The 25,065-nt window shown below is 39.1% G+C and overlaps 1 protein-coding gene across 2 annotated transcripts in view; it reads right to left on the reverse strand.

Annotated features, from left to right (window-relative positions):
* DNAJC15 (DnaJ heat shock protein family (Hsp40) member C15) overlaps positions 1-20,834 on the reverse strand; it is an 86,002-nt gene extending 65,168 nt beyond the window's left edge. For both annotated transcript variants that reach the window (XR_007126209.1, XM_047723530.1), the window contains exon 1: positions 20,669-20,834. Coding sequence is in view for 1 of the 2 variants with exons in the window: in XM_047723530.1 (XP_047579486.1) it covers positions 20,669-20,773 (105 nt within the window). In the remaining variant the exon portion in view is untranslated. The remainder of the gene's footprint in view (positions 1-20,668) is intronic.
* Positions 20,835-25,065: the final 4,231 nt, after the last annotated feature.

Raw genomic sequence — 25,065 nt, forward strand, 5'->3', positions numbered from 1 at the left:
CTGTAGAGAATATTAAGCAGGTAAAGAAGTGGGTGTGTATTTGTATACTGAGAGCAACTAATTTAGATAGAGTAAGCAGGGAAAGCTTCACTGAAAAGGTGATTTTTAGGGGGAAAAAAAAAACCTGAAGGAAGTGGAGAAGCCATGCCAGTGTCTAAGGAAAGATCACTGGGCAGGAAGAGTAAGTATGAAGGCCCCAAGGGAAGGGTATGCCTGGTGTGTTTAAGGAATACCCAGAAGGCCAATGTGCACAGAGCAGAAATCGACAGAGTGGGAAGGATTATGGAATGAGGTCAGAGGTAACATGGGGACAGATCATGTCAGGCCTTACGGGTCCAACATAAGGATTTTAACTCTGAGTGATAGAAGACATGACTGTTCTAAGAAGAAGCCTAACATTATCTTATTTAGAATTCTAAAATTCACTAGATGTCATGTTAAGAATAAACATGTCAAAGCCAGAGACAGGGAGATGACTTAGGAGTCTATTAAAACAATCCAAGAAATAATAGTAGCTTCCACCAAAGGGATTAGTGAATGAAGACGGGGAAAAGTAGTCTGCTTCTGGATACATTCTGAAGGCTTTAAGATATGCTGAGAGATTGGAAGTGACGAGAGAAGGAGAAGAAACAGTGTCCAATGATAGATGAATGGATAAAGAAAATGTGTGTGTGTGTGTGTGTGTGTGTGTATACACATACACACAATGGGATATTATTCACCCATAAAAAACAAGCAAATTCTGGGATTTGTGGCAATATGGATGAACCTGGAGTACATTACGCAAAGTGAAATAACCCAGACACAGCAAGACAAATACTATATATGATCTAACATTTATGTGGAATCTAAAAAAGCTGAACTCATGAACTCACTGGAGCGGAGATTAGAATGGTGGTTGCCAGGGGCTGGGGGTAGGAGAAATGGGGTGATGGTGGCCAAACTTGGCAGTTATAAGATGAGTAAGTTTTACACCTGAATTTGCCAAGAGTATGTCTTAAGTGTTCTCACCACACCCATACACACAATGTGAGGTGATGGATGTGTTAATTAGCTTGGTTGTGGCAATGATACACAATGTATATATATATCAAATTATACTGTATATCTTCAATATATACAATTTTTACTTGTAAATTATAACTCAATAAAGCTGGGGTATAAAAAGGAATGTCAAGGTTATTGCCTTAAACAACTGGAAGAATGGAGTTGCCTGAGAGAAAAATCTGTGAGAGGACTGAGGTCAGAAGAAAGGGAAGTCATCAGCTCTCTTCTGGACTTTTTTTTTCTAAAAACATACCATGATGAAAATGGTAAATAAAGGGACGCCTGGGTGGCTCAGTGGGTTAAGCCGCTGCCTTCGGCTCAGGTCATGATCCCGGAGTCCTGGGATCGAGTCCTGCATCGGGCTCCTTGCTCACCAGGGAGCCTGCTTCTCCTTCTGCCTCTGCCTGCCTCTCTGCCTGCTTGTGTGCTCTCTCTCTCTTCCTCTCTGACAAATAAATAAATAAAATCTTAAAAAAAAAAAAAATGGTAAATAAAGCCCAGGCAAAGCGGTATGTGAATTCATAACACCTGGGGAGAAAAAAAAGTTCTCATCTAAGAATGGAAAAGAAGAATGAGCAGGTTGTTTCAAAAAACATTCTTTCTTTGTTATCTTGTAGTGACTCAACTCTCAAGGGTTAATCACAAGCAAATCACTTTCTGCTGAACTCAGTGTTTTATGCTGCCTTATTATTTGGTTCAATTTCTACAAAGAAAGCTCTTTGAATTTAAACAACGTAAGTGAAAAAGAAAAAAGAGAGGAAACAAGAAAGACTGTTGGCAAATCAGCAGAATTTGGGAAAGACAGGTATTACACATACAGATCAAAAGAAAGGGGAAGACAATTTGTACTCAAGAAAAAGTGTCAGACATGATAAAATGACATTAGGAAGAGAATTTTTACAATAATCCTTCCCTAAAATCTTCAAGCTGGCATGAATTTCACAGATTTTCATATCTAAATTGGACGAGTACACATTAATTTACTTAGTCTTTACCATCCATTGCCAAAAACAAATACATGTGAAACTCTCTCAAAACACGAATTCCGGGACGCCTGGGTGGCTCAGTTGGTTAAGCAGCTGCCTTCGGCTCAGGTCATGATCCCAGCGTCCTGGGATCGAGTCCCACATCGGGCTCCTTGCTCGTCAGGGAACCTGCTTCTCCCTCTGCCTCTGCCTGACAGTCTGTCTGCCTGTGCTCGCTCTTGCTCTCTGACAAATAAATAAATAAAATCTTTACAAAACAAAAACAAAAAAACACGAATTCCCCTGAAAACCTTAAATTAAGCAAAAAAGGAAAGACAAAGTGAACTACATCTTTATTTGCTCCATTTTAAAGTTACTTGATTTATTTTTAACTGCAGGCAAGCATTAATTTCTATACCAAGATTAGAGAGTAAATAAAATGGCAAAACAAAAACAAAGCAAAATAATGAAATAAAACCAAAAGCCAAACATAATAAAAAACAAAACTCTTAGGCTTGGCCCAATTGAGTATTTCTCTAACTTCTAAAATAATTAATAAAAATTCCCCAAACTTATAACCTCGCTATACATAATATATATTTTTTTAATTTATTCATTTGAGAGAGAGAGAAAGAGAGAGTTCACAAGCAGGGAGGAAGGTCAGAAAGAGAGGGAGAAGCAGATTCCCAACCAAGTGGGGAGCCTTAAGGAGGACTCAATCCTAGGACCCTGGGACTATAACCTGAGCTGAAGGCAGATGCTTAATGGACTGAACCACCCAGGTGCCCCTACATAATGATTTCTTAAGAATAATTTTTTTAAAAGATTTTATTTATTTATTTGACACAGAGAGAGATCACAAGTAGGCAGAGCAGCAGGCAGAGAGAGAGGGGGGAAGCAGGCTCCCTGCTGAGCAGAGAGCCTGATGCCATGTGAGGCTCAGCTACTACATGACCTGAGCCAAAGGCAGATGCTTAACCGGTTGAGCCACCCAGGCACTCCTGCCCTACAAATTTTAGACTTGCCAGTCCACACAATTATGTAAGCCAAATCAGCAAAATAAATAAATAAATAAATAAATAAATAAATAAATAAATAAATAAATAAAACATACTACTTGGTTCAGTTTTCTGAAAAATCCTGACTGATATAGATTTCTGCAGTGTTTCAGGATCAGAAAATAAAGCCTTTAGTCATATGCCCTTAATTTGTTCATTGTTCACTAATTAATCCAATATTCAAACATTTAATCTGGTTGCCTACTATAGGACCAGGCACTGCACTAGGGGTGAACAGCAAGATGACCTCACAAAAGTTATAAACTGATTCAAAATTTTAAAACAAAACATGTATGTCTTCAAATTTTGCTAGCTTGCTTTAATTATTTTATTTATCTATAAATGTATCTAATTCCTTTGAGAACTTACTAAATTTTTAGCCAGAAATGCTTCCTGAAATAATAAAAGTATGCTAATACTATTTGTCAATGATTCTCAAAAGTTGACACATAGGACATTACCATTCTTAAGCTCAAATTTTAAACCAGATAAAAATATACTCCAGTTTCTTTGCAAAGGCACATGGCTATAAATGCCATCCCTTTCCTCATCTTGCTATATTAACGTGCAGGAACATTGAGGTTAAGATCCATTGCTTTATACAATTATACTGAGATAACAGAGTGCAGAGAATAATGTAGTGCACAGACTTTGCTGGTGTTAACAAGGTTCATCAGTCAATTTTGGAACAAGGATGCACTAACCAAAAACCCTAAGCATATAAAATTATAGTAACATAGTAATTGGAATTATCTAAAAATTTGTAAAAACTTTAACTTGAGATGGGAAGACTTCATTTTTATATCTTCATTACAATTTAGTCAATGTAGTAGGGAGCAGTGGAATGGAGAGGCTGAAAGATGACTTCAGCAGATACTTGACCAGGGGGCACCAATAAGACACCTGAACCTACTCTTACACATTTTCCCTGAGAGCTGGTCCCACCCTCTATCTGGACCTTGGCACTTTTTCTCTCTCCTCTGAAGCTGCTGGCTGTGAGGAAGGGAGCGGAGGTATTTGAGTCATATCCCCACTACTCTCACTGACTCTATTTGTCCCTGCCCTTCTGTTTCACCACCCTTCACTAAAAGATATGATCAATCCCTATCCCTAACACAGAAGGGTGTTTGATATATGGCTTTTCAGCTACTAAACAGCAAAGAGGAAAAATGGAACTACTCTAGACAGGCAGCAAGATCAAGTAAACACCCAAATAAGAAAGAAATCAATGCCACTGGAATCTCCCCTATTCCAATGGCACCACCTCTCTACCTCCCAGTTTATTTCTGTTGTGATCCCAGACTACAACTTCATGATCTGTCTCCCCTACTAAACTGTAAGCCTCTAGAGAGCAAGAAGTAGGCTTTATTCATCTTTGTAGTCCCAAAACAGTGTATGGGTCAAATGAGTGACAGGATGGATGCCTACGGGGATAGATGGTTAGACAGACAGATGGCCAGGTGGCTGAGTACTCTGCTTCTGGGTAATCGATGACTTCTGAGAAGAGTCCAGATAAACCTGAAGGACAGAGTCAAGGTTAGACCAAGGAGGAAAATGGAAAGGTACTGGGACAAATAAAGGTTAAAAGATGGGGAACCTGAATTCTCATTAAGGTTTTACACTTAATTCACTGTGAACTTAGGTCACCATGAGTGAACGTTGGAGAGCAGGGATCATCTATAAACTATGTTAAATATCTATAAAATGTTAAATCTAGATTAGATTCGTTACCTGTGAAATATTTAAACGAATTCAACCTGACAACTTATATAAAGTCAACTTCCTTCTATTTAACAATATGGAATCATCTCAAGATTAAGCAGACCGACCAGAAGCAGGCAAGATCTTCAAAGCAAAATTCTAATCAGAAAATTAACTCAGAATGGTACTGAAAAACAACTATCACATTTGGAAAAGATTTGTTAAGAAGTAAGATCCAGTGTAGGCTCTGCATCCTTGCTTTGTGTTTCCCAATGCTAAACATGTCAAATCTATAAATGTAACTTTTGAGACTTGTTCTTTGGTCTGAAGCTTCAGATACACCCTGCTCTCAAAAGCTGTGTCTTTTAGGCACTCAAGGTTCATTTAGGTCTAAGAGTTGGTTTCTTTAACTTTCTTCACTGCCCTAAATTTCTCTTTCAAGTTTAAGGAGTATCCTTAGTTCTGTTTATAAAATTTGGAAGAAAGGGACTTTTTCACCCAATGGATATCCTTTACCATTTTATTACTGTACTTTTATTAAATTATTTCTTTGTCTAGTGACTTCCTGAATTAAGAGTTCTAAACTATCCCTAAATTAAGGTCTAAACTTTTTAGCCTTTTTAAAAATGAGCTTTCCCCTCCCCACACCTCCACACTCCACACCTACTTCTCCCCTCAATATATTTATTTGTTGTCTCTTTCTGGAAAATTTCTATTGACTGTTTTAAAAGATGCAAGCAGAAATACATTACTCTAGATACAGAGACACTATACTTTTATACAAAAGATATATTTCTGTTTTATTTTCAACAGCTTCCACAGGGTGTCCAATGTTTTGCCAGCATTTCTTACTGCAATACAGTAAGTCAAAGTCACAATTATAGAGGTGAAACAAAAGACAGAAAACGTCTAGCATAGAAAAAAACCCCACATTTTCCAGAGGAAGACACTGAAGTCCTGAAAAGTGACATGCTTGCCCAAGTTATAGGGGGGTTATCAGTGTCTGCATTAGAACTAAAATATAAGTATTTTAATTCCGTACAGGACCCTATGTCTTCAACCAACAATTAAAAATTAGTCCCATACTCTTTAAATTATAAAAAACCTGTCAATCTTTCCATTGTAAACTCATATTTGATGAAACATCCCTATCTGACTTTAATGACCACTCACAAAAACCTTGTCATGTCTTATCCCGTTTATTAGTTTAATTACCTAGAAAACATATTATCATTTAATTATCTAATGCCAAACTAGATCCTAGCACCAGTCCTTGATGCCCTTGCTTCTTATAACTCCCTGCTTTTTCACAAAATTTGATCTTCCCTCACCCACCCCCAAGAAGTTGTATTTTCAATATTCTTATATTTAATATAAAATCACTCAGTTTGTTAAGTATGGAAATAGATTACACTGACCACTTTAATAAGTATGTAAGTGAAATCACTCTTATATCCTTAAACTTTTCTTCTAGATAGGGACATGTGGCAATCTTGTCATTCTTCCAGTACAAAGGCCACTAATGAGAAGCATACATTTTAGCTAACAACTCCAAGTCTTACAAGTTGTTGAGGGAGTGAGTCAGTAAAAAAATCTCATGAACTGATGCTAGGAATTCAAATTGGGACAATCTGTCTTGAGGGTAATTTCATCATTGGAATCAACAGCCTTAAATATATTCAAGTCATTAGGCTCAGTAAGTATAATTTTAAAAAATTATCCTTAAGAAAATAATCAGAGAGGTGCATAAAAACTTACATATGAGAATATTCATCACTGCACTATTCGCAATATAAAAACTGGAAACAATTTGAATAGCCAGCAATAGAGGGATAATTAAATAAATTAGGGCATACCTGAAATATGACAAATAATATACTGAGGAGTGGTTATAGATGATATAATAAATGATTATAAAACAGAATGTACAGCATAGACACAGAAGAAAAAGGAAACAGAATGAGATAAACCAAAATTTAACGGTAGTTATACATTCTTAGTACCTACATTTTATCATTTAAACAAAGTCCTAGGATCACAGATTTTTAAATCAAAGAAATATGGTTTGACTTTTGAATCTTTACTTGTCAGCTCCATGACCTCTGACAAATTACTTAACCTTCTCATCTGTAAAATGAGGATAATAATTATAGATAAGTATGAATTTTTATAAATTAGAACATTCACATGTATCACTTAGTATTTGGGATGTGATAAGCATTTAAAAAATGGTAGGTATTACAATTACTATAATATATTATTACACGGCTGTTTCTTTCAAAGTCAGAAAAAAAAATAAAGGTTACTAGGAAAGAAAAATCTTGCGAAAATCCTACTTGGTCAGAAGGGCTTAATAACTTAATTTCTTAAGCCAGAAACCCTCTGACCTATCTATTTCCAAATAAACTTTGAAAACAAACTCCTCCTGGACACTCTTCAATAAAAACAAACGCACTGATCTTTGGCATCTCCCTTTTTATCACTACACTTAATTTTGCACCCTGATCATAAAAATGATCTTGCTGCACCTCTGGCTAGCCTCGTCTTTATCATGTACTCCTACAAGCTTTTATTACACTGACTTTAGAGTCCCTGGCAAGTACTCCCTAAACTCTTTTGGCTTATATCTGATGTATACCCTACCTGCAACACTGTAGCTTTGCTTATTCTTCTTGCTTGGGAAATCATGCCATTTTCTGAAAACTTTTACTCCCTTACATTAAGCTATTTCACTTTAGGCAACAATTTCTTAAGAGTGGTTATGCCTTGGTACTGGCACAAAAACAGACACATAGATCAATGGAACAGAATAGAGAGCCCAGAAATGGACCCTCAACTCTATGGTCAACTCATCTTCGACAAAGCAGGAAAGAATGTCCAATGGAACAAAGACAGCCTCTTCAATAAATGGTGTTGGGAAAATTGGACAGCCACATGCAGAAAAATGAAATTGGATCATTTCCTTACACCACACACGAAAATAGACTCAAAATGGATGAAGGATCTCAATGTGAGAAAGGAATCCATCAAAATCCTTGAGGAGAACACAGGCAGCAACCTCTTCGACGTCAGCCGCAGCAACATCTTCCTAGGAACATCACCAAAGGCAAGGGAAGCAAGGGCAAAAATGAACTTTTGGGATTTTATCAAGATCAAAAGCTTTTGCACAGCAAAGGAAACAGTTAAAAAAACCAAAAGACAACTGACAGAATGGGAGAAGATATTTGCAAATGACATATCAGATAAAGGGCTAGTGTCCAAAATCTATAAAGAACTTAGCAAACTCAACACCCGAAGAACAAATAATCCAATCAAGAAATGGGCAGAGGACATGAACAGACATTTCTGCAAAGAAGACATCCAGATGGCCAACAGACACATGAAAAAGTGCTCCATATCACTCGGCATCAGGGAAATACAAATCAAAACCACCATGAGATATCACCTCACACCAGTCAGAATGGCTAAAATTAACAAGTCAGGAAATGACAGATGCTGGCGAGGATGCGGAGAAAGGGGAACCCTCCTACACTGTTGGTGGGAATGCAAGCTGGTGCAACCACTCTGGAAAACAGCATGGAGGTTCCTCAGAATGTTGAAAATAGAACTACCCTATGACCCTGCAATTGCACTGCTGGGTATTTACCCTAAAGATACAAAGGTAGTGATCCGAAGGGGCACGTGCATCCGAATGTTTATAGCAGCAATGTCTACAATAGCCAAACTATGGAAAGAACCTAGATGTCCATCAACAGACGAATGGATAAAGAAGATGTGGTATATATACACAATGGAATACTATGCAGCCATCAAAAGAAATGAAATCTTGCCATTTGCGACGATGTGGATGGAACTAGAGGGTATCATGCTTAGCGAAATAAGTCAATCGGAGAAAGACAACTATCATATGATCTCCCTGATATGAGGGAGAGGAGATGCAACATGGGGGGGTCGAGGGGGTAGGAGAAGAGTAAATGAAACAAGATGGGATTGGGAGGGAGACAAACCATAAGTGACTCTTAATCTCACAAAACAAACTGAGGGTTGATGGGGGGAGGGGGTTGGGAGAGGGGGTGGGGTTATGGATATCGGGGAGGGTATGTGCTATGGTGAGTGTTGTGAAGTGTGTAAACCTGGCGATTCGCAGACCTGTACCCCTGGGGATAAAAATATATGTTTATAAAGCTGTAAAAAAAAAAAAAAAAAAAGAAAGAAAGAAAGGATGAATCCCCAAGTTTTGTAGCAACATGGACGGGACTGGAAGAGATTATGCTGAGTGAAATAAGTCAAGCAGAGAGAGTCAATTATCATATGGTTTCACTTATTTGTGGAGCATAACAAATAGCATGGAGGACAAGGGGAGATGGAGAGGAGAAGGGAGTTGAGGGAAATTGGAAGGGGAGGTGAACCATGAGAGACTATGGACTCTGAAAAACGATCTGAGAATTTTGAAGGGGTGGGGGGTGGGAGGTTGGGGGCACCAGGTGGTGGGTATTGTAGAGGGCACGGATTGCATGGAGCACTGGGTGTGGTGCAAAAATAATTAATACTGTTATGCTGAAAAAAAATAAAAAAATTTAAAAAAAAATTAAAAAAAAAAATGTCACTGAAGGATAGTACTGAAGAATATCCTGGGACATTCACTTTATTTTACAGAGTGGGGAACTGAGGCCTGAGCTTAAAGCCACATACTGGAGTTATGAGGCAGATCTGTGGATGGTGTATCCACTCTACCATACAGTGTCCCTTCCCCTCTGTTGTGCATGGCACTGGCACTAATGCAATCAGAAGGTGTCCTTTCTTTTTAACTTGTTTTGCCATTATTCTCTAGAAATTAATAAATAAATAATGTCCTACCCAAAAAAAAAAAAAAAAAAAAGAGTGGTTATGCTTACAGCTTAAATTTCATTACACAGTATTCTTTTCTTCCTTTCTGAGTTAAGGTGAAATAAAATTAACTCTGCTTCAAGGTTTAAGAATTTTTAACGTATCTTGAAGTATCTGAAGACTGAAAATTACCACAAAAACCAGGACTAAAAATCATTTCTCGGAGTTGGATTACATCAGGTTCCGATATCTAAATGATGGAGCAGCAATATCATTCAGTGAAAAAGTCAAGGACTTTTCAAGTCAAAATTGGTTTATTATCTTAGTCCTGCCACTTAGTAGCTATATGACCTTGACCACTTTGGTCCTCGGTTTTCTTGTATATAAAATGGTGAAAAGTAACATCCACCTTCTCAGGGTTATGAGAAATGGGAAAATGTAATCACAGCATCTAGTAATTAGCAACCATTGACTAAGTGCTAGTTTACTTCCTCAATTATGTGCATGCACATCATGAACTCAGTACCTTCATACCTATCATTCTGTTTTATCTTATTTTTATATATTCAACAAATAAAAATAGAAAACAATACTAATATTATGGAAGCAGGAGACAGGTATGAATTTTTTTCACTTTATAAAATAACGTACTTAAAAAAGATTAAGAAGCAGTGTTTTGTGGCAAACAAACTTGAAAAAAACTTGTACTGGCCAAAAGTGTATTTGGAGTACAAGGACCTAAAGTGACATTCTACAAAATCTCAGGGTCAAAAAGCCTGAGGATACCAATGCAGACAATAACGTTAGTGTCAGAAACAGATCTGTTGACACTTAGAAAAGAGAATGAATGAGTCATGATATTCCAACTGTTCTAAACTACATGATAGTCTAAATATTTTTTAATAGTAGAATAGCACGAGTTTTCTAGAATGGAAGTAAAGGCTGAAACAAGTTACCCCAAGTTACTTAAAGGAAATATACAAATTAGGTATAAATTCATGGTACTTTTTAAAACTTCTACTTAAAACTCTTCACAAAAACCCATAAAATATACCTAGAAATATTAAGTACTATGGGTGATGGACATTGGGGAGGGTATGTGCCGTGGTGAGTAACTGTGAACTGTGTAAGACTGATGAATCACAGACCTGTACCCCTGAAACAAATAATACATTATATGTTAATAAAAAAAAGTAAGTACTATATAAAGTTCTTGATGAGTAAAACTTTAGCATAATTGCAGATAGGAAGTATTTAAGGGAAAAAGTGCTATTTATAGTACCATCTATAACTGATTTCATCTCTGTTTTAGTTCTTATCCCTTCAGTTCTATATATCTGCTATACAAAATTATTTTTTCCGTTGAGGCAGTAGTGACAACTATTGTTAAATTCCAGGTATGCCAAAGTGAAATGGAAATTATTCCCTGGAAGATCATAATAAATCTTTTAGAGAATATGCAATATTTTACTTTATACCTGGAGATAGGCATTTCTGCTCACTGACTCAGTAAAATTCTACAAGCCTGGAATACAATGATAAATACAAAAAGACTGACGAATCTCTCTCTCTATCTCTCTCTTTGATTTCACAGTGCACTGGCATCCTCTGTTAGCAGTCCCTAATAGAAGAAATTGAAAAATAAAAATAAAGCCAAACCAACAAAACAAAAAAGAGCATGGCTGAAGCTGCAGGAGAAATACTACATTTTCTGGTGGACTGAAAGGGTAGCCACTTACCTCAAGACAAGGAACTCTTCTACTATCATACTTCATCAGCGATATAAGGAGAAGATAAGGAAAATGGGGAAAAGTTGGGTAAGAGGCAAAAATGAAACTATTAGGATCCAGAGTTGTGACCCAGAATGAAGTTTCCCATGAGGTAAGATTTCATATACAAAACGCTTCTTAGAGAGATGGTTGATTCTAGGACAGGGACAAAAATATACAAAATGAGCCTAGAGCACCTTACTTTATGGTGCCAAAAGTAAGGAAGTGTTCAAAAAAAACCCCACAGCAATGGGGTATGTCGAAAGTGCACAGGAGCCAAATGAAAGAGCCACCAGGCCAAAGGTGGAACCATTTGAGCTACAAGATAAACAATACTGGATTATAACCCCCCAAAGTATAAATATCCACAAATCTTGATTGATGTAAATAAATGACTGAGTAAATAAGTGGGGGAGAAGAGACAGATCTCCTGTGCAGAAAAATTCCAAATGATTTCATAAAGAACTGCACACTCAAGGAGGGGAAGCTTAACTCCCCACTCCTTAAATGTGCGCCACACATAGTGACTTCCTTTCAAAAAGTACTATATAGAAAGGGAAAAAAAGTTAACTTTACCAATGGAGAAACCAGAAAAATACTACTTCATCAGATTAGATCAAGGCTAACTTATATAGTGAGAGATCATGTTTATAGTATGTGCCTTTCATATGGACAAATTCTACAAAATATTTGACTAGCATTTCTCAAATCTGTCAGGGTCATCAAAAACAAGGTGAGTCTGAGAAACTCTCATAGCCAAGAGGAACCAAAAGCTCAATGTACTGTGGTACCGTGGATGGGATCCTGGGACATTAAGGACAATAGGTTAAAAGTGAAGAATCTGAAAAATGTACAGACTTTGGTTAGTAATGTTATTAAGCAATATTGGTTTGTTAATGATAGCAGACCATACTAACACAAGATGTTAACAGGGGAAACTGAGTGAGGTACACGGGGATTTTGTGTGCTATCTTTTCGCTTTTCTATAAATCTAAATCTGTATTTGAAAAAAAGCCTATTTAATTTTAAAAGGAAAAAATGTTACCCATGGTGATCAGATTTTCATGAGAGCAAATAATGCTTATTCAATTCCTAATAGCATTGAAATAATATTCAGAGAGCGTAAGACGGTGAAAATGGAGTTCCTGTAAGAATACTCTGCCTTACACTGCGAGTGAGTGAGACTCCTGTGGACTAAGGGACTACACACCATTTATAAAACAGTGTTCTGTAACAGTGTTTTTAGGAGGCTATGCTTACAAATTTCTCAACCTCTGTGGAATTCAAATCACCTCACAGCTGAAAATAACGAACGTGAGAGTGTTCGTCCCAGAGCTGTTTGTATTCACTGATCCATTCCCCGGCTTCCCCCTACTCTGCTCCATTGGCAGGACAGCTAAGTCCTGCAGGCTCCTGTGTCACCTGGCTCCAGCGGGGTCCCACCAATGGGACGCAATCGTGGGAGACAGGAGGGTGGTAAAGGGGAAAGGCCAGGGTACTTCTCCTCTTTCCTCTCTGTGTCTCCGCGGGTGCAGCTCCCCACTGGACAGACCCCCGTGGTCCAGTTACCAAGGATGGTTATGAAAATACTACCTCTTTCCGTTTGACCCCACAGCCCTGAGAAGGCTAATAGCTTTTTCCTATTCTCAACCTCTGCACTGCCTCACAATCCGGCCTGGCTTCACAGCAACTCCTTCACCTATAAAGCCAACTCTCTGTGCTACATTTCCTTTGTTTTACATAATTTAGATGTGTCTGTTTTCCTGGTTAGACCTTCCCTGACACAATTAGGAAGTTTGAAGGGGAAAGAAGATAGAATTATATTTTGACTAAAAGCAGAGGCCAGAAAGCAGAATACCTTTGGGGTTCATGCACACATCAACTGTGGGAACTTGGGCAAATTATTTCATTGCTTTATGCCTCAATTTAGATCTGTAAGTGCAGGGTTATAATAGTACCTACATCTCACAGGGTTATTACATGGACTAAATGAGTTCATGCATTTAAAGAATTAGCCTAATGCCGGGTGAAAAACATTTGGATACCACTGCTATTACTGCTGCCATTATGGCCTCTAGACTCCAGAGGACTGCCCATTCTAATACAGTCTTCACTGATCCTGCCCTCTTCTGCTTCTCTATCCTCTAACCCTCTGTTAAACACTTCTCTAGGCTTAATATTCATGAAGCCCAGCTCCTACAAAACTTCAACTGCCTATAGACATGGTCCTCACTCCTAAACCTGTCATTCAGGTGTATCCACAACTGTAATCCCAATGTATTTTTCCTTATTTTTTTCCCCTTGATAGTAAGCTACACTTGCTTTTCTCTCTCTCGAGCTTCTCTTGAAAAATCAAATATTATTCAAGCCCCTTGAGGACAAACCCATGTTTAATTTGTCTTTGTACTTAACTACAGCACTTAGCCTCGGTACCTTACCTAATGGGACTCCAGATCTCACATTTAGGAAGTTTGGCTTTTGTCTCCTTTGCCAGAGGAGACATATCTAAAAAATGTGGCAAAGGCCAATATCAAAGCAATTAGTGCCCATGTTTTTTTCTGGGAGTTTTAAAGTGAAACTCAATAAATAAGTGTTGAATGAATGAATGAACAAATAAACAACAGTGCTTAATAGAGCTGGTCTTGAATTAGGTATTTAAATTTGATCCAATTTACCTTCTAGAGTGGTGCCTGGCAAACTTACAGTCCACACCCAAATCTGGCCCTCCAACTACTTTTGTAAATAAAGTTTTATTGAAACACAGCTACATTTATGCATTATCTATGGCTGCTTTTGCTTGACAATGGCAGAGTTCCCTAGTTTGGCAGAGACCAACCACATGGCCTGCAAAGCCTAAAATACTATTTAGCCCTCTACCAAAAAAATTTGTTGACCTCTGTCCTTGAGGGTGGCAATTGTGGTTTATCCATATCTGCCCCACAGACATCTAGTATATAGCCTCCATGTATTTGGTATTCAAAAATATTTTTTATTAAACTGAATGCACGGACAAACTTTAAAAAGAGATTTGGAGACTGTGTTTTTGGAGGTAATAAGCAATAAAATGACAAAAACCATCAGAAGTCCAGTGTGTACTCTGATGGTATATAAAATGTATTAGATGCTTATCTAATTTTAGACTTTACTATTAAAAAAGTAAAAAAAAAAAGAGATGGTCTCATTTATCTTACTCTTTTTATTCCTTAGGGCTATAAACATTATAAAACATTTCTATAAAACATTTCTATAAAAAATTTCTCAAATCCTCTATTTTTTTTTTTCCTATCCAGTTGTTTCATTGAACCACTAATTTAACCATTTAACAAAAATTTATGGAGCAGTAACTATGTGACTGGTACTGGTACTATGTTGAGAGCTGAGAGAAAGAGGATCTTTAAAACATGATCTCTGCCTATAACGAATATCTAATCTTAATTTTTTTAAGATTTTTTAAAATTTTTTATTTCACGGACAGAGATCACAAGTAGGCAGAGAGGCAGGCAGAGAGAGAGGGAAGCAGGCTCCCTGCTGAGCAGAAAGCCCAATGCGGGACTTGATCCCAGGATCCCAAGATCATGACCTGAGCGAAGGCAGAGGCTTAACCCATTAAGCCACCCAGGAGCCCCTCTAATTTTAATTTAAAAGATGTATTTCAGTGGTACCTGGGTGGTGGAAGGTTTAAGCACCCTCTCAGGTTGTGATCTCAGGGTTGTGAGATTGAGCCCCACACTGGGCACTGAGCTCAGCACAGAGTCTGCTTTGGATTCACTCTGCCTCTCCCTCTGCCCCTCCTGCTCCCGCTTGCTCTCTCTTTCTCTCTCTCTAAAATAAATAAATTTTTAAAAATAAATAAAAGACATATTTCAAAAAGGAGAAGCACTATTTAAATAACACCAGCAAATCAACAAATGGGCCAAGTCTGGTATCTCTTGTTACTGCCACCTAGTTTCAAATATCCACCAGAAAAAAATCAGGGTGCCTCAGTGGCTCAGTTGGTTAAGCATCTGCCTTCAGCTCAGGTCATGATCCGAGGGTCCTGGAATCAGCCCCACGCTGGGCTCCCTGCTCAGTGGGGAGTCTGTTTCTTCCTCTCCCTCTGTTCCTCCCCAGCCCTGTACACACTTCTCTCTCTCCCTCTCTAGAAATAAGTAAATAAAACCTTTAAAAAATATATCCACCAGAAAAAACAAACCAGAAAAATTAAATGTTCCACTACTATGAATCAAAGAGTTTCTGTAAACTGGGAAAACAGCCCATTCCATCACAGCTATTGCTCGGCGGAAGTGGGAGGGGGCAGTGAGGGGGTGGGGGGGGAATCAAAGTTGTTTACAAATTCCCTAAGGCATTTAATTCTTCCAAAACAGTAAATAAGCAGTAATAACCATCTCAATGAATATAAATTGCTGAAAGCATTATAAAATGCCAAAACTTCTATCTCAAGACTATAATATTTAAGTTCAAGATAGACAATGGTTGTACCAGTGGGAAATTAATAAGGAAAAAAATTATTCTGCCTCAAGAAGATAGTTGTGATGGAGAAAGGAAAGATGGAGACTATTCACTCATACCACAAATATTTATTTAGCGTTTACCATATACATATACAAATATTTATTGAGCATGCACCAGACCTTGTGCTAAGTTCCAGGGATAGAATAGTGAGAAAGACTCTTGTTCTCCTTTAGAAGCTAACATTAAGGAGAAGTCCTACAGAAAAAAATACCTTTATCAGTATGTTAGAATCAAACATTCAAAGTCACTCAATAGTAATAGAAGTTAATAGCTGTTCATTTAATGAATAACTAAGTGACTACCATGAGTCAAATACAGTGCCAATGACAGAAGCACATGAAAATTCTTGTCCAGGGCACCTGAGTGGCTCAGTCAGTTGAGCATTCAACTCTGTTTTGGCTGGTCATGATTCCAGGTCTTGAGATGGCCCTACCTTGGGCTGTGGAGCCTGCTTAATATTCTCTCCACCCCTTCTTCCCCTCTCCCCCCAGCTCATGTTTGCTGTCACTTTCTTTTTTTTTTTTTTTTTTTGAGGATTTTATTTATTCATTTGTCAGAGAGAGAGGGAGAGAGAGCAGAAGCAGGGAGAGTGGAAGGCAGAGGGAGAAGCAGACTCCCCAGTGAGCGGGGAGCCCCAACGATGAAAACGTGGGGCTTGATCCCAGGGTCCTGGGACAAGACTGTCCTAAGTCTGTCCTAAGACAGACACTTAACCAGCTGAGCCACCCAGCACCCTTGTCGCTCTCAAAAAAAAAAAAAAAAAAAAATCTGTAATCCATGTGATTTCTTAAAAGGAAGCTTCAAGGTAAACATTTTAAATGAAAAATAGTAGAAGTACTTTCTTTTGTTTATAATTTTGTATATTTGTAATTTTGTATATTTTGTAATAAATAAGTACTTAATAATTTACAAGTTTGATAGGTTTTTAGTTTTCATGTTATCAAGTTGGCCTATAACTGAAATGTATATATAGCAAATTTTCTTGTATTTTACACTATCCTACTAACACAAGGAGTTACACTTTTGGGGAAAGTACTGAAAACTAAAGGTTATCATTTCATACAAACTGGGTTTTTTTTTCAAAATGCTTTAAAAACTGATAATATACTCTTCCCAACATTAAAGCTTCTTCTCTGCTTTTCCATGAGAATCAGATTTGCTAAAGCAAAATCTGACCATGACCTCTGACTAATACACAATTAATTGTAAGATACTATTTTATTCAAGGTACTACCCAAGTACTTTTATCTATATTTTTATCTTTTTAATCTCCTAAATTGGTTAATGCATATGAATTCTTAGTCCCTAAGGGAAAGTTTACCTAAGAGTTATTTAACAGCTACAACTGCAGATGCTGTATTTCAAAAACTTCAAAATAAATTGCATCTTTAAAAAAAATGATGAGAAAAATCTTTTCTTCAACTCCTTGACATTTTATTTTCTACTATTTTCAGTAAGATTGCCAAAATGTCCCACTCTTGGGTCATTTATTTTTTCCTAACGCTTACCCTTTGTCAGCCTTCCATCATTTTCAGTTCTTCCGAGCTCCCCCCAAATTATTATTATCAGTTCTCTTAACTTCTAACTCATCACTCATAATTACCTGGACCAATGATTCCAACAGAAGCAGAATAGGCCCTTAGGGACATTTTGAAAATTTGTGAGGACCTTTTGGTTGCAATAATAATTTGGATAGGAAGGCAAGTATTTGGTGGATGGGGGACTATTCATCCTAGAAGTTAAAAATGTATGAAACAACCTTTACAATAAAGAACTACCTGCATCCCTCAGGGTTTTAAAAGATTCTACTGTACACTGAAGTAGGTAAAAAGCTTATTTGTTATCATCTTAGTCTAGAAGTTTATGTAATACAATATATATAAAATGTATCATTTCACACTGTTTTAAAAAGACTAAATTTTTCTTAAGTACAAATCTTATGTAAATTGAGGGAAGATTCCACTTTATCTAATTTAAAATTCTACCAAAAATTGTTACCAATTTGGGAAAAATCAGTTTGCCAATGACAATGGCCCTTGTGGTATCTGAAACGCCAGTATAATACATTGGAAAAGTGGTATTTGTAGCTGTTACACTCACAGTGGTTCTTTGCACTGGTGCAATTTGCCAGCAACTGATTACTTCATTATGTCTCCTAATGTAATCATGTCTGACCATTTACATGCTTAAATAGTAAACATGTTTTTTTCTAATAAAATACTTCACCTTTATGTCTCAATTAGAGCATTACACTGATTTTTAAGTTATTTTATGAACAGATTTCATTGCCTGTCGGTATCATTTTAGGATATTACAGGAGACTTTGAAGAATACTGGTTATAAAAAAAGGGGCACTAGGTTGGACAGGAATCACTAGAATCACTGGCCTACATCTTAGCCTTCATGTGACTGGACTACTAAAGATGTCTCCTAACTGATATCTTAAATTCTACACATATCTTCTTCCAAATGAAGTACCTACAGATGTAAAAGATCACCAACATTACTTCTATCTTCAAAATACCATGGAAGCTCCCAGCTGCCTTGCAAATCAGTCCAGTATGGAGATTTTTACAACTCTCCATAAAGAGATTCCTTCTGTCTAACCTAATAATTTATCCAGATTGAACACTCCACTCAGAAAGCCTTATTTCTAAGTCAGCAAATGGAAACGGTATACAGGATTTGGAATCCTAGGTCTGTCACTTATTAGGAGAATGATTCTGGGTAGGTTACTTACCACTTTAAGTCTCTCTCTTTCTTTTTGTAAGATTTTATTTATTTATTTGAGAGAGAGAGAGAAAGCAGGAGTAGGGAGGAGAGAGAGAAGCAGGCTCCCAGCTGAGCAGGGAGCCCTACACTGGACTGGGTCCCAGGACCCTGGGATGGTGACCTGAGTGGAAGGCAGACTTTTAACCTGAGCCACCCAAGCATCCCTGAGTCTCCTCATCTCTTAAGTGAGGTGGGTATTAAGGAGGGCACGTATTGCATGGGACACTGGGTGTAGTGCATAAATAATGAATCTTGGGACACTGAAAAAACTAAATTAAAAAAAGAGAGAGAGAATTAAAAAGGACTTGCCTCACAAGGTTGTGGTAAAGAAGGAATCAGATAAGCAGAAGCTTAGAGCCTGCTATTTCAAACTTTTATCTGTTTTTTTTTTAAAGATTTTATTTATTTATTTATTTATTTATTTGACAGAGAGAGAGAGATCACAAGTAGGCAGAGAGGCAGGCGGAGAGAGGGGGAAGCAGGCTCCCTGCTGAGCAGAGAGCCTGATGCAGGGCTCGATCCCAGGACCCTGGGATCGTGACCTGAGCTGAAGGCAGAGGCTTTAACCCACTGAGCCACCCAGGTGCCCCAATCTGTTTTGTTTTCTTATCTATTCCAAGGTCTTAGGAAAATACGGGGCACCTAGCAGTATTCAAGAAATGTCTGTTGAATGAAAGCATATTGCTTTCGGAAACCTTCCCACGTAAGCCCATCTGACGGCTGCAGAAATCTACCCATTAATCAAGTAATGATAACTGAGTGCTCATAAATTGGGTGCTTCCTTGAAGTAAATCCGCAGTCCCCGCTCTTAGGAAACTTAGAAAAATGTTGGAAAATGAGAGGTCAACATAAAAGATGTCACAATACAGTGTATGAGTGGTCAGCAACTGGTATAGGCAATAAGTGTTACGCATCTAAAGGCAAAGTATATAGCACTGTGGGCTGGCACAGCATGGAATGCCATGTGAAAAAGAATTAAAACAGCCCTGTCTCTAGACTTTCTCCAACTAATCCATTCTTCTTATACAAAGCCTGAGAGAGCTTGGTTTAACAGCCCAATCTATCAGTTCTCAGCTTAAAACTCATCAAAATGGTACCACTGCCCTCAGGCTATCCCAACTCCTTCAGGTGCTTTACCAGATGCTTCATATGTTCTAATTCCCATTAATCTTTGGGAACTAAAATGATTAATAATGTAGCCACTAGCTACACGTGGCTGAACACCTGAAATGTGGCTAGTCCCAAGTGAGATGTGCTGTTATTATAAAACACACACTGGATTTCAAAGACTTGGTACAAAATGGTGGGGGGGGGAAAGGGATGTAAAATACCTCAGTAATTTTATATTGATTACATGTCAAATATTGTGGATACATTGGATTAAATAAAAATACACTTAAAATGAAATTCATCTCGTTTTTGGATTTCAAATATCACTACAGAAAACTTAAAGACATAAATGAGGCTCTCATTATGTTTCTGTCGAACGCTTTTCCCAGCTCAGCAGTTCAACCTGACAAAACCACCTGGCGATTTCCAACTGGGCCCCTGGTCCTCTGGCCTACGACTCTGTAACTACTACTACTGATGAGTCAAACACTTTTTCCTCTTCCTTCCGCTGACTTCACAGCCACTCATTTTCCATACTTCCGTTTTTAATCGTCCCTTTCTCCAGGACGCCTCCTCTGACCTCACTCCCTACCCCGCAACACTGGACTGGGCTCTCCTCCTCTGAGAATCCCCCCTGGAGTACTTATCACCCAGTAGGTGCAATTGTTTGTCTCCCCGCTCGGACCCCCGACAACACTGTGAGCTCCTGGAGGCAAGAGGGACTCTGTGCGCCGGGCACAGAGCACGACTCCGCGGGACGAAGGAGGAGGTGGGACAAAGATGTGAATACCGGGACCACCGCGGTTCGGGGCTGAGAGGGTACAAAGGAGTGAGGCAGCGCCCTCGGGAATCCGGGGGTGCCAGCAGGCAGGCCCGCGGAGGGGCGGGAGCAGCCGGCGGGACTCACCAGTCCCTGGTCCACGTCCGTGTCCGGCCGTTTGGTCGCCGGCGGCGAGTACTCGGCGTAGCGCAGACCCTCGCTGGCAGGGGCGACGCCGCCTCGGGCAGCCATGGCAATACGACGCAGCGAGACTCGGGGCACCGAGGCGTCGCCTACGAGACGGCCGCAGGGACAAACTAGTTAGGTGGTTTACTCGCGGGTTTCGCTGGCGCCGCCCCTGCCTGGCGTGTGGAGGGCAGGTCACCGGGAGAACTCGTTCTCCCCCAGGCTCGGGCCACTCTGTCCCCACGAAGGCGAGGGACAGACTCGGAGCTGAGGCCCCTGGGACGTGGAGGGGTTTTTTTGTTTGTTTCTGATCCTCAGGCCCAAAGTCAACGTTGGGCCTCGTGGGCATTGTGTGGTGGAGCCCGGCTCCTCCCCTGCCCTCTTCCCAACAAAGGACCAGGATTTAAGCCCTATGGTCAGATTTTGGTCTCATCAAAGGGCTATCAAGGGGAGACCCGGAGACTCCAACTGCAGTTCTTGAAGGTCCCTGACTCACACCAGACCGTTCTTCACACCCCAGCTACTGATCATACTTCTCTTTAATGACGCAGTCTCCCACCCATGAAAGCGATAGAAGTGGCAGTTTGCTTATTCTATATCCCTTCTCTCCACACAAATGGCTATATTTAAGATGAAACAAAGAAGAAACTTACAAGCAAGTAAATAAACCTCACTCCCCACAAATGGTTTTGTGCTGACTTGGACATAGAAAGACCCATTTTTAAATTAATTTTTAAGTAAAATATTTTGGAGCAAAACTTAACCAACAAATGAAGCTGGTGAAGTGTTTTCCAACTCCTGAGCCAACAAGGCAGTGCTTTTGCCCTTTGTATCCATTGTAAGAGACGTGAGTTCTACTGTATGTTCTATAATTTTCTAGGCTTGTGTCCCTGAAATACCCATTTACCTCTCCAAATCTCCTTATCTGTGGAAGGGGAATAATATTTGTCTAACATAATGACTCAGAAAGTTACAAGGATAAAATGAACAAAAGGGAAGGGGAGAGAAGGATTTGGAAGCAATTTGTACAATGCACTTACCATACGCTTACACAGTTACCACCACCGGCCTGTTGGCATTTATGGGAGGGAATGTTCACTCTTAACCAGGTTTCAGAGAAGGGTCAGTGGAGGCTTAGCTGCTGAGATGGTCAGTAAAGAATGGGTGAGACATTTTTAGATGGAAGAGGAGGAGGGCTGAAAATTTCAGCTGGAAACAAATGCAAAGAAATGACAAAGGAGGGATGTAAAACTAGACTTAAAAAAAAAAAAAAACAATCATGCCAAGACTCTTCAGAGACATGATCTTGAGTAAGGGACAGTCAGGGCTAGGAATGGAGAGATAGATAAGGGGCTCTGGGATCAGACTCACAGAAATCCCAAAAATGTGGAGGTGTGAGGAAACCAGAACTAAGGGAACATACCACACCACCCTGCCCTAGGTGTCCAAAGGGAAATCTGATTTTTGACAGTCTCCTGTGGTCAAGAGAAAATAAGCAAACCCTAAAAAGAAATAAGCTATTGAAGATCTTATCACTAGTCCTTAATCAATGGTGCTCCCAGTAGAGAAGTCAAAAAGATTTAAGTTCCCTGGTTAACTTTTTATAAAAGACCAACCCTCAAAGCCCTCAATGGCAACCCTAATGGGACCCCTCTCCTGAGACTTTTTCTGTATCCTCAGTCAATAAAACTCTACAGGTTTACTCACTCTCCTTTGTCCATGAGATTCATTCTTCGACTCCATGAGACAAGAACCCAGCTCTCTCACTTCAATCTTAGTACAAAAATTAATTTTCATTAGACAGATCCACAACTATCAAGGATGCTGATGAATTAAGCAAATGAATTAGGTTGGGGCTCACAGGTCATTCATTCATTCATTCATTCATCCATTTATTTGTTTGGTAAGTATTTATTTAGCATCTCTTAGGTCTTGCACACTAAACTATGCATTGGACCTACAGGGTCAAGTAAGTAAGATTATTGATTCTTTGCATTCCACACTATGGGAGGGTTCTAGTGTGCCCTAGCAGCTGGGTCCTCACAGTCACCCGCTACCAGCCTAGAGCAAACAAGCAGTTAGAGCAAGACCCAAGTCAGCCCCAGCTCCTCTTAGGGAAGCTGCTGCCCCTGCCCCAGAACTAGAAGGAAGTTTCCATAGCACAAGTCAGGAAAAGAGAGAAAGAAGAACGGGGCAGGGGAGAGAATGGTAACATTCTGGGGAGGTGGGCTCAGCAGGATTGTGCCTCAGCTCAAAACCCAACCTAGTGAAAGCAGATTGCTGACTTGCCTCAGTTCTACTGCTGACTAGCTCATGGAGCATCTGCTCCTACAGCAGGAGTCCCAATATCCATAACCCCACCCCCCCTCTCCCAACCCCCCTCCCCCCAGCAACCCTCAGTTTGTTTTGTGAGATTAAGAGTCACTTATGGTTTGTCTCCCTCCCAATCCCATCTTGTTTCATTTATTCTTCTCCTACCCCCTTAACCCCCCATGTTGCATCTCCTCTCCCTTATATCAGTAAGATCATATGATAGTTGTCTTTCTCCGATTGACTTATTTCGCTAAGCATGATACCCTCTAGTTCCATCCACGTCGTCGCAAATGGCAAGATTTCATTTCTTTTGATGGCTGCATTTTATAAAAAATAAAAAATTTAAAAATGTTAACTAAAAAATAAATAAATAAATAAATAAAAGCACACACACACACACACACAAAAGAAAACGTTCCATAAAGACTATCAGTTCTCAGCTTTTGGCTCTTTGCTAAGGTCACCCTCCCCTCCTAATAAAGGTTGGAAACAAGAGCAATTAAGTCTTGCCTCTCCTCACACAGAGCTCATCCTGATTTAGCTAAACTCACTCCTTTGGTTTCCCTGAGAATGAAGAGGAACGCTTTAGTAAAATCATAGTGGAAGCCACATTAAATTTTCATCAGCTTATTTTTATTAGTTACACCATTTTAGAAACAGGTTACATTATGTTCAATAGACTTTGTGAAAGAAAGGCAGATGTTGGTAATATATCTTAGAAACATCTCAGTAAAAGATGTTTTAAACATCTGTTGTTTAAAAACTTTTGGCAAAAAGAAAAAAGCAATTTTTTTGGCCTCTATGTGCCTCAGTCTCCTTATCAGGAAAATGGGGGGGCAATAATGGAGCCCTGGTTGTGAAGAATAAACAAGTTGACTTTTGTAAAGCTCTTAAAACAGTGCTGTATACCTTATAAATTCTCTGATAGTGTTAGTTACTATTTTCTGCATATTACTTATTTCACTTATGTGTTTCCTGTATATATATATACATATATTTTAAGATTTTATTTATTTTATTTGTTAGAGAGAGAAAGCACGAGAGAGAAAGAACACAAGAGAGTACAGCAGAGGGAGAGGGAGAAGGAGAAGCAGGCACCCTGCTGAACAAGGAGCCAGATGCGGGTCTTGATCCCAGGAGCTTGGGATCATGACCTGAGCCGAAGGCAGCTGCTTAACCAATGGAGCCACCCAGGCGTCCCCTGTATATTTTCTTATTGCTGCCGCCTGCCAACAGTGGTGTTGGCTCCTCAAGTGGTTGTCTTGTCTTTGAAATGATAAAATGTGATTAGACATTATTTAGTGATAAGGTGTAATTGTGAGGGAGAGAAGAAGTTATTTTTATGAAAACTAAATTAAAAGCTTTGGAAAGACTTAATAACAGCACGTTTTATACACACACACACACACACACACACATACACACACAGAGTGTAAGAAGCTGTCAAGTGGTAGGCATGGGAATAAAATAACAATTGAGTCATTCCATTCAGTTTGTTTTTAAAATGTTTTGTCCCCTCCAATTTAAACAAACTGAAATTAGGCATCATATAAGATAGATTATAGATGTGGAAAAAATCTGAGGCAGAGGACCCACATCCAAATGAAGGCCTTGATCCTGTAGACATACATAGAGTGCATGAAGAGATATAGTGTGTGTTTGTGTGGTATTAAAAATCACAGGGAGAGGGAGGAAGGATGCTACTAGAAAAAGTCTAAAAGAGCTCCATATTAATAGGTGCTTTGCTGGCTCATTTGGTAGAGTATATGACTCTTGATCTCAGGGTTGTGAGTTCAAGCCTCACATTGGGTATTGATCTTGCTTAATAAATAAACAAACAAACAAGCAAACAACACTCCTTACTAAGAAATAGTGATTTGTATGTGATGCTTAAAAAAATAATGTTTAGGGGCACCTGGATGGCTCAGTCGGTTAAACGTCTGACTCTTGGTTTCTGCTCAGGTCATAATCTCAGTCATAGGACTGAGTCCTACATTGGGTTCTCAGTGCAGATCCCGCTTCAGATTCTTTCTCTCTCCCCCTCT

This window comes from Lutra lutra, chromosome 3, assembly GCF_902655055.1.
Source record: "Lutra lutra chromosome 3, mLutLut1.2, whole genome shotgun sequence".
NCBI classification, from domain to species: Eukaryota; Metazoa; Chordata; class Mammalia; order Carnivora; family Mustelidae; genus Lutra; species Lutra lutra.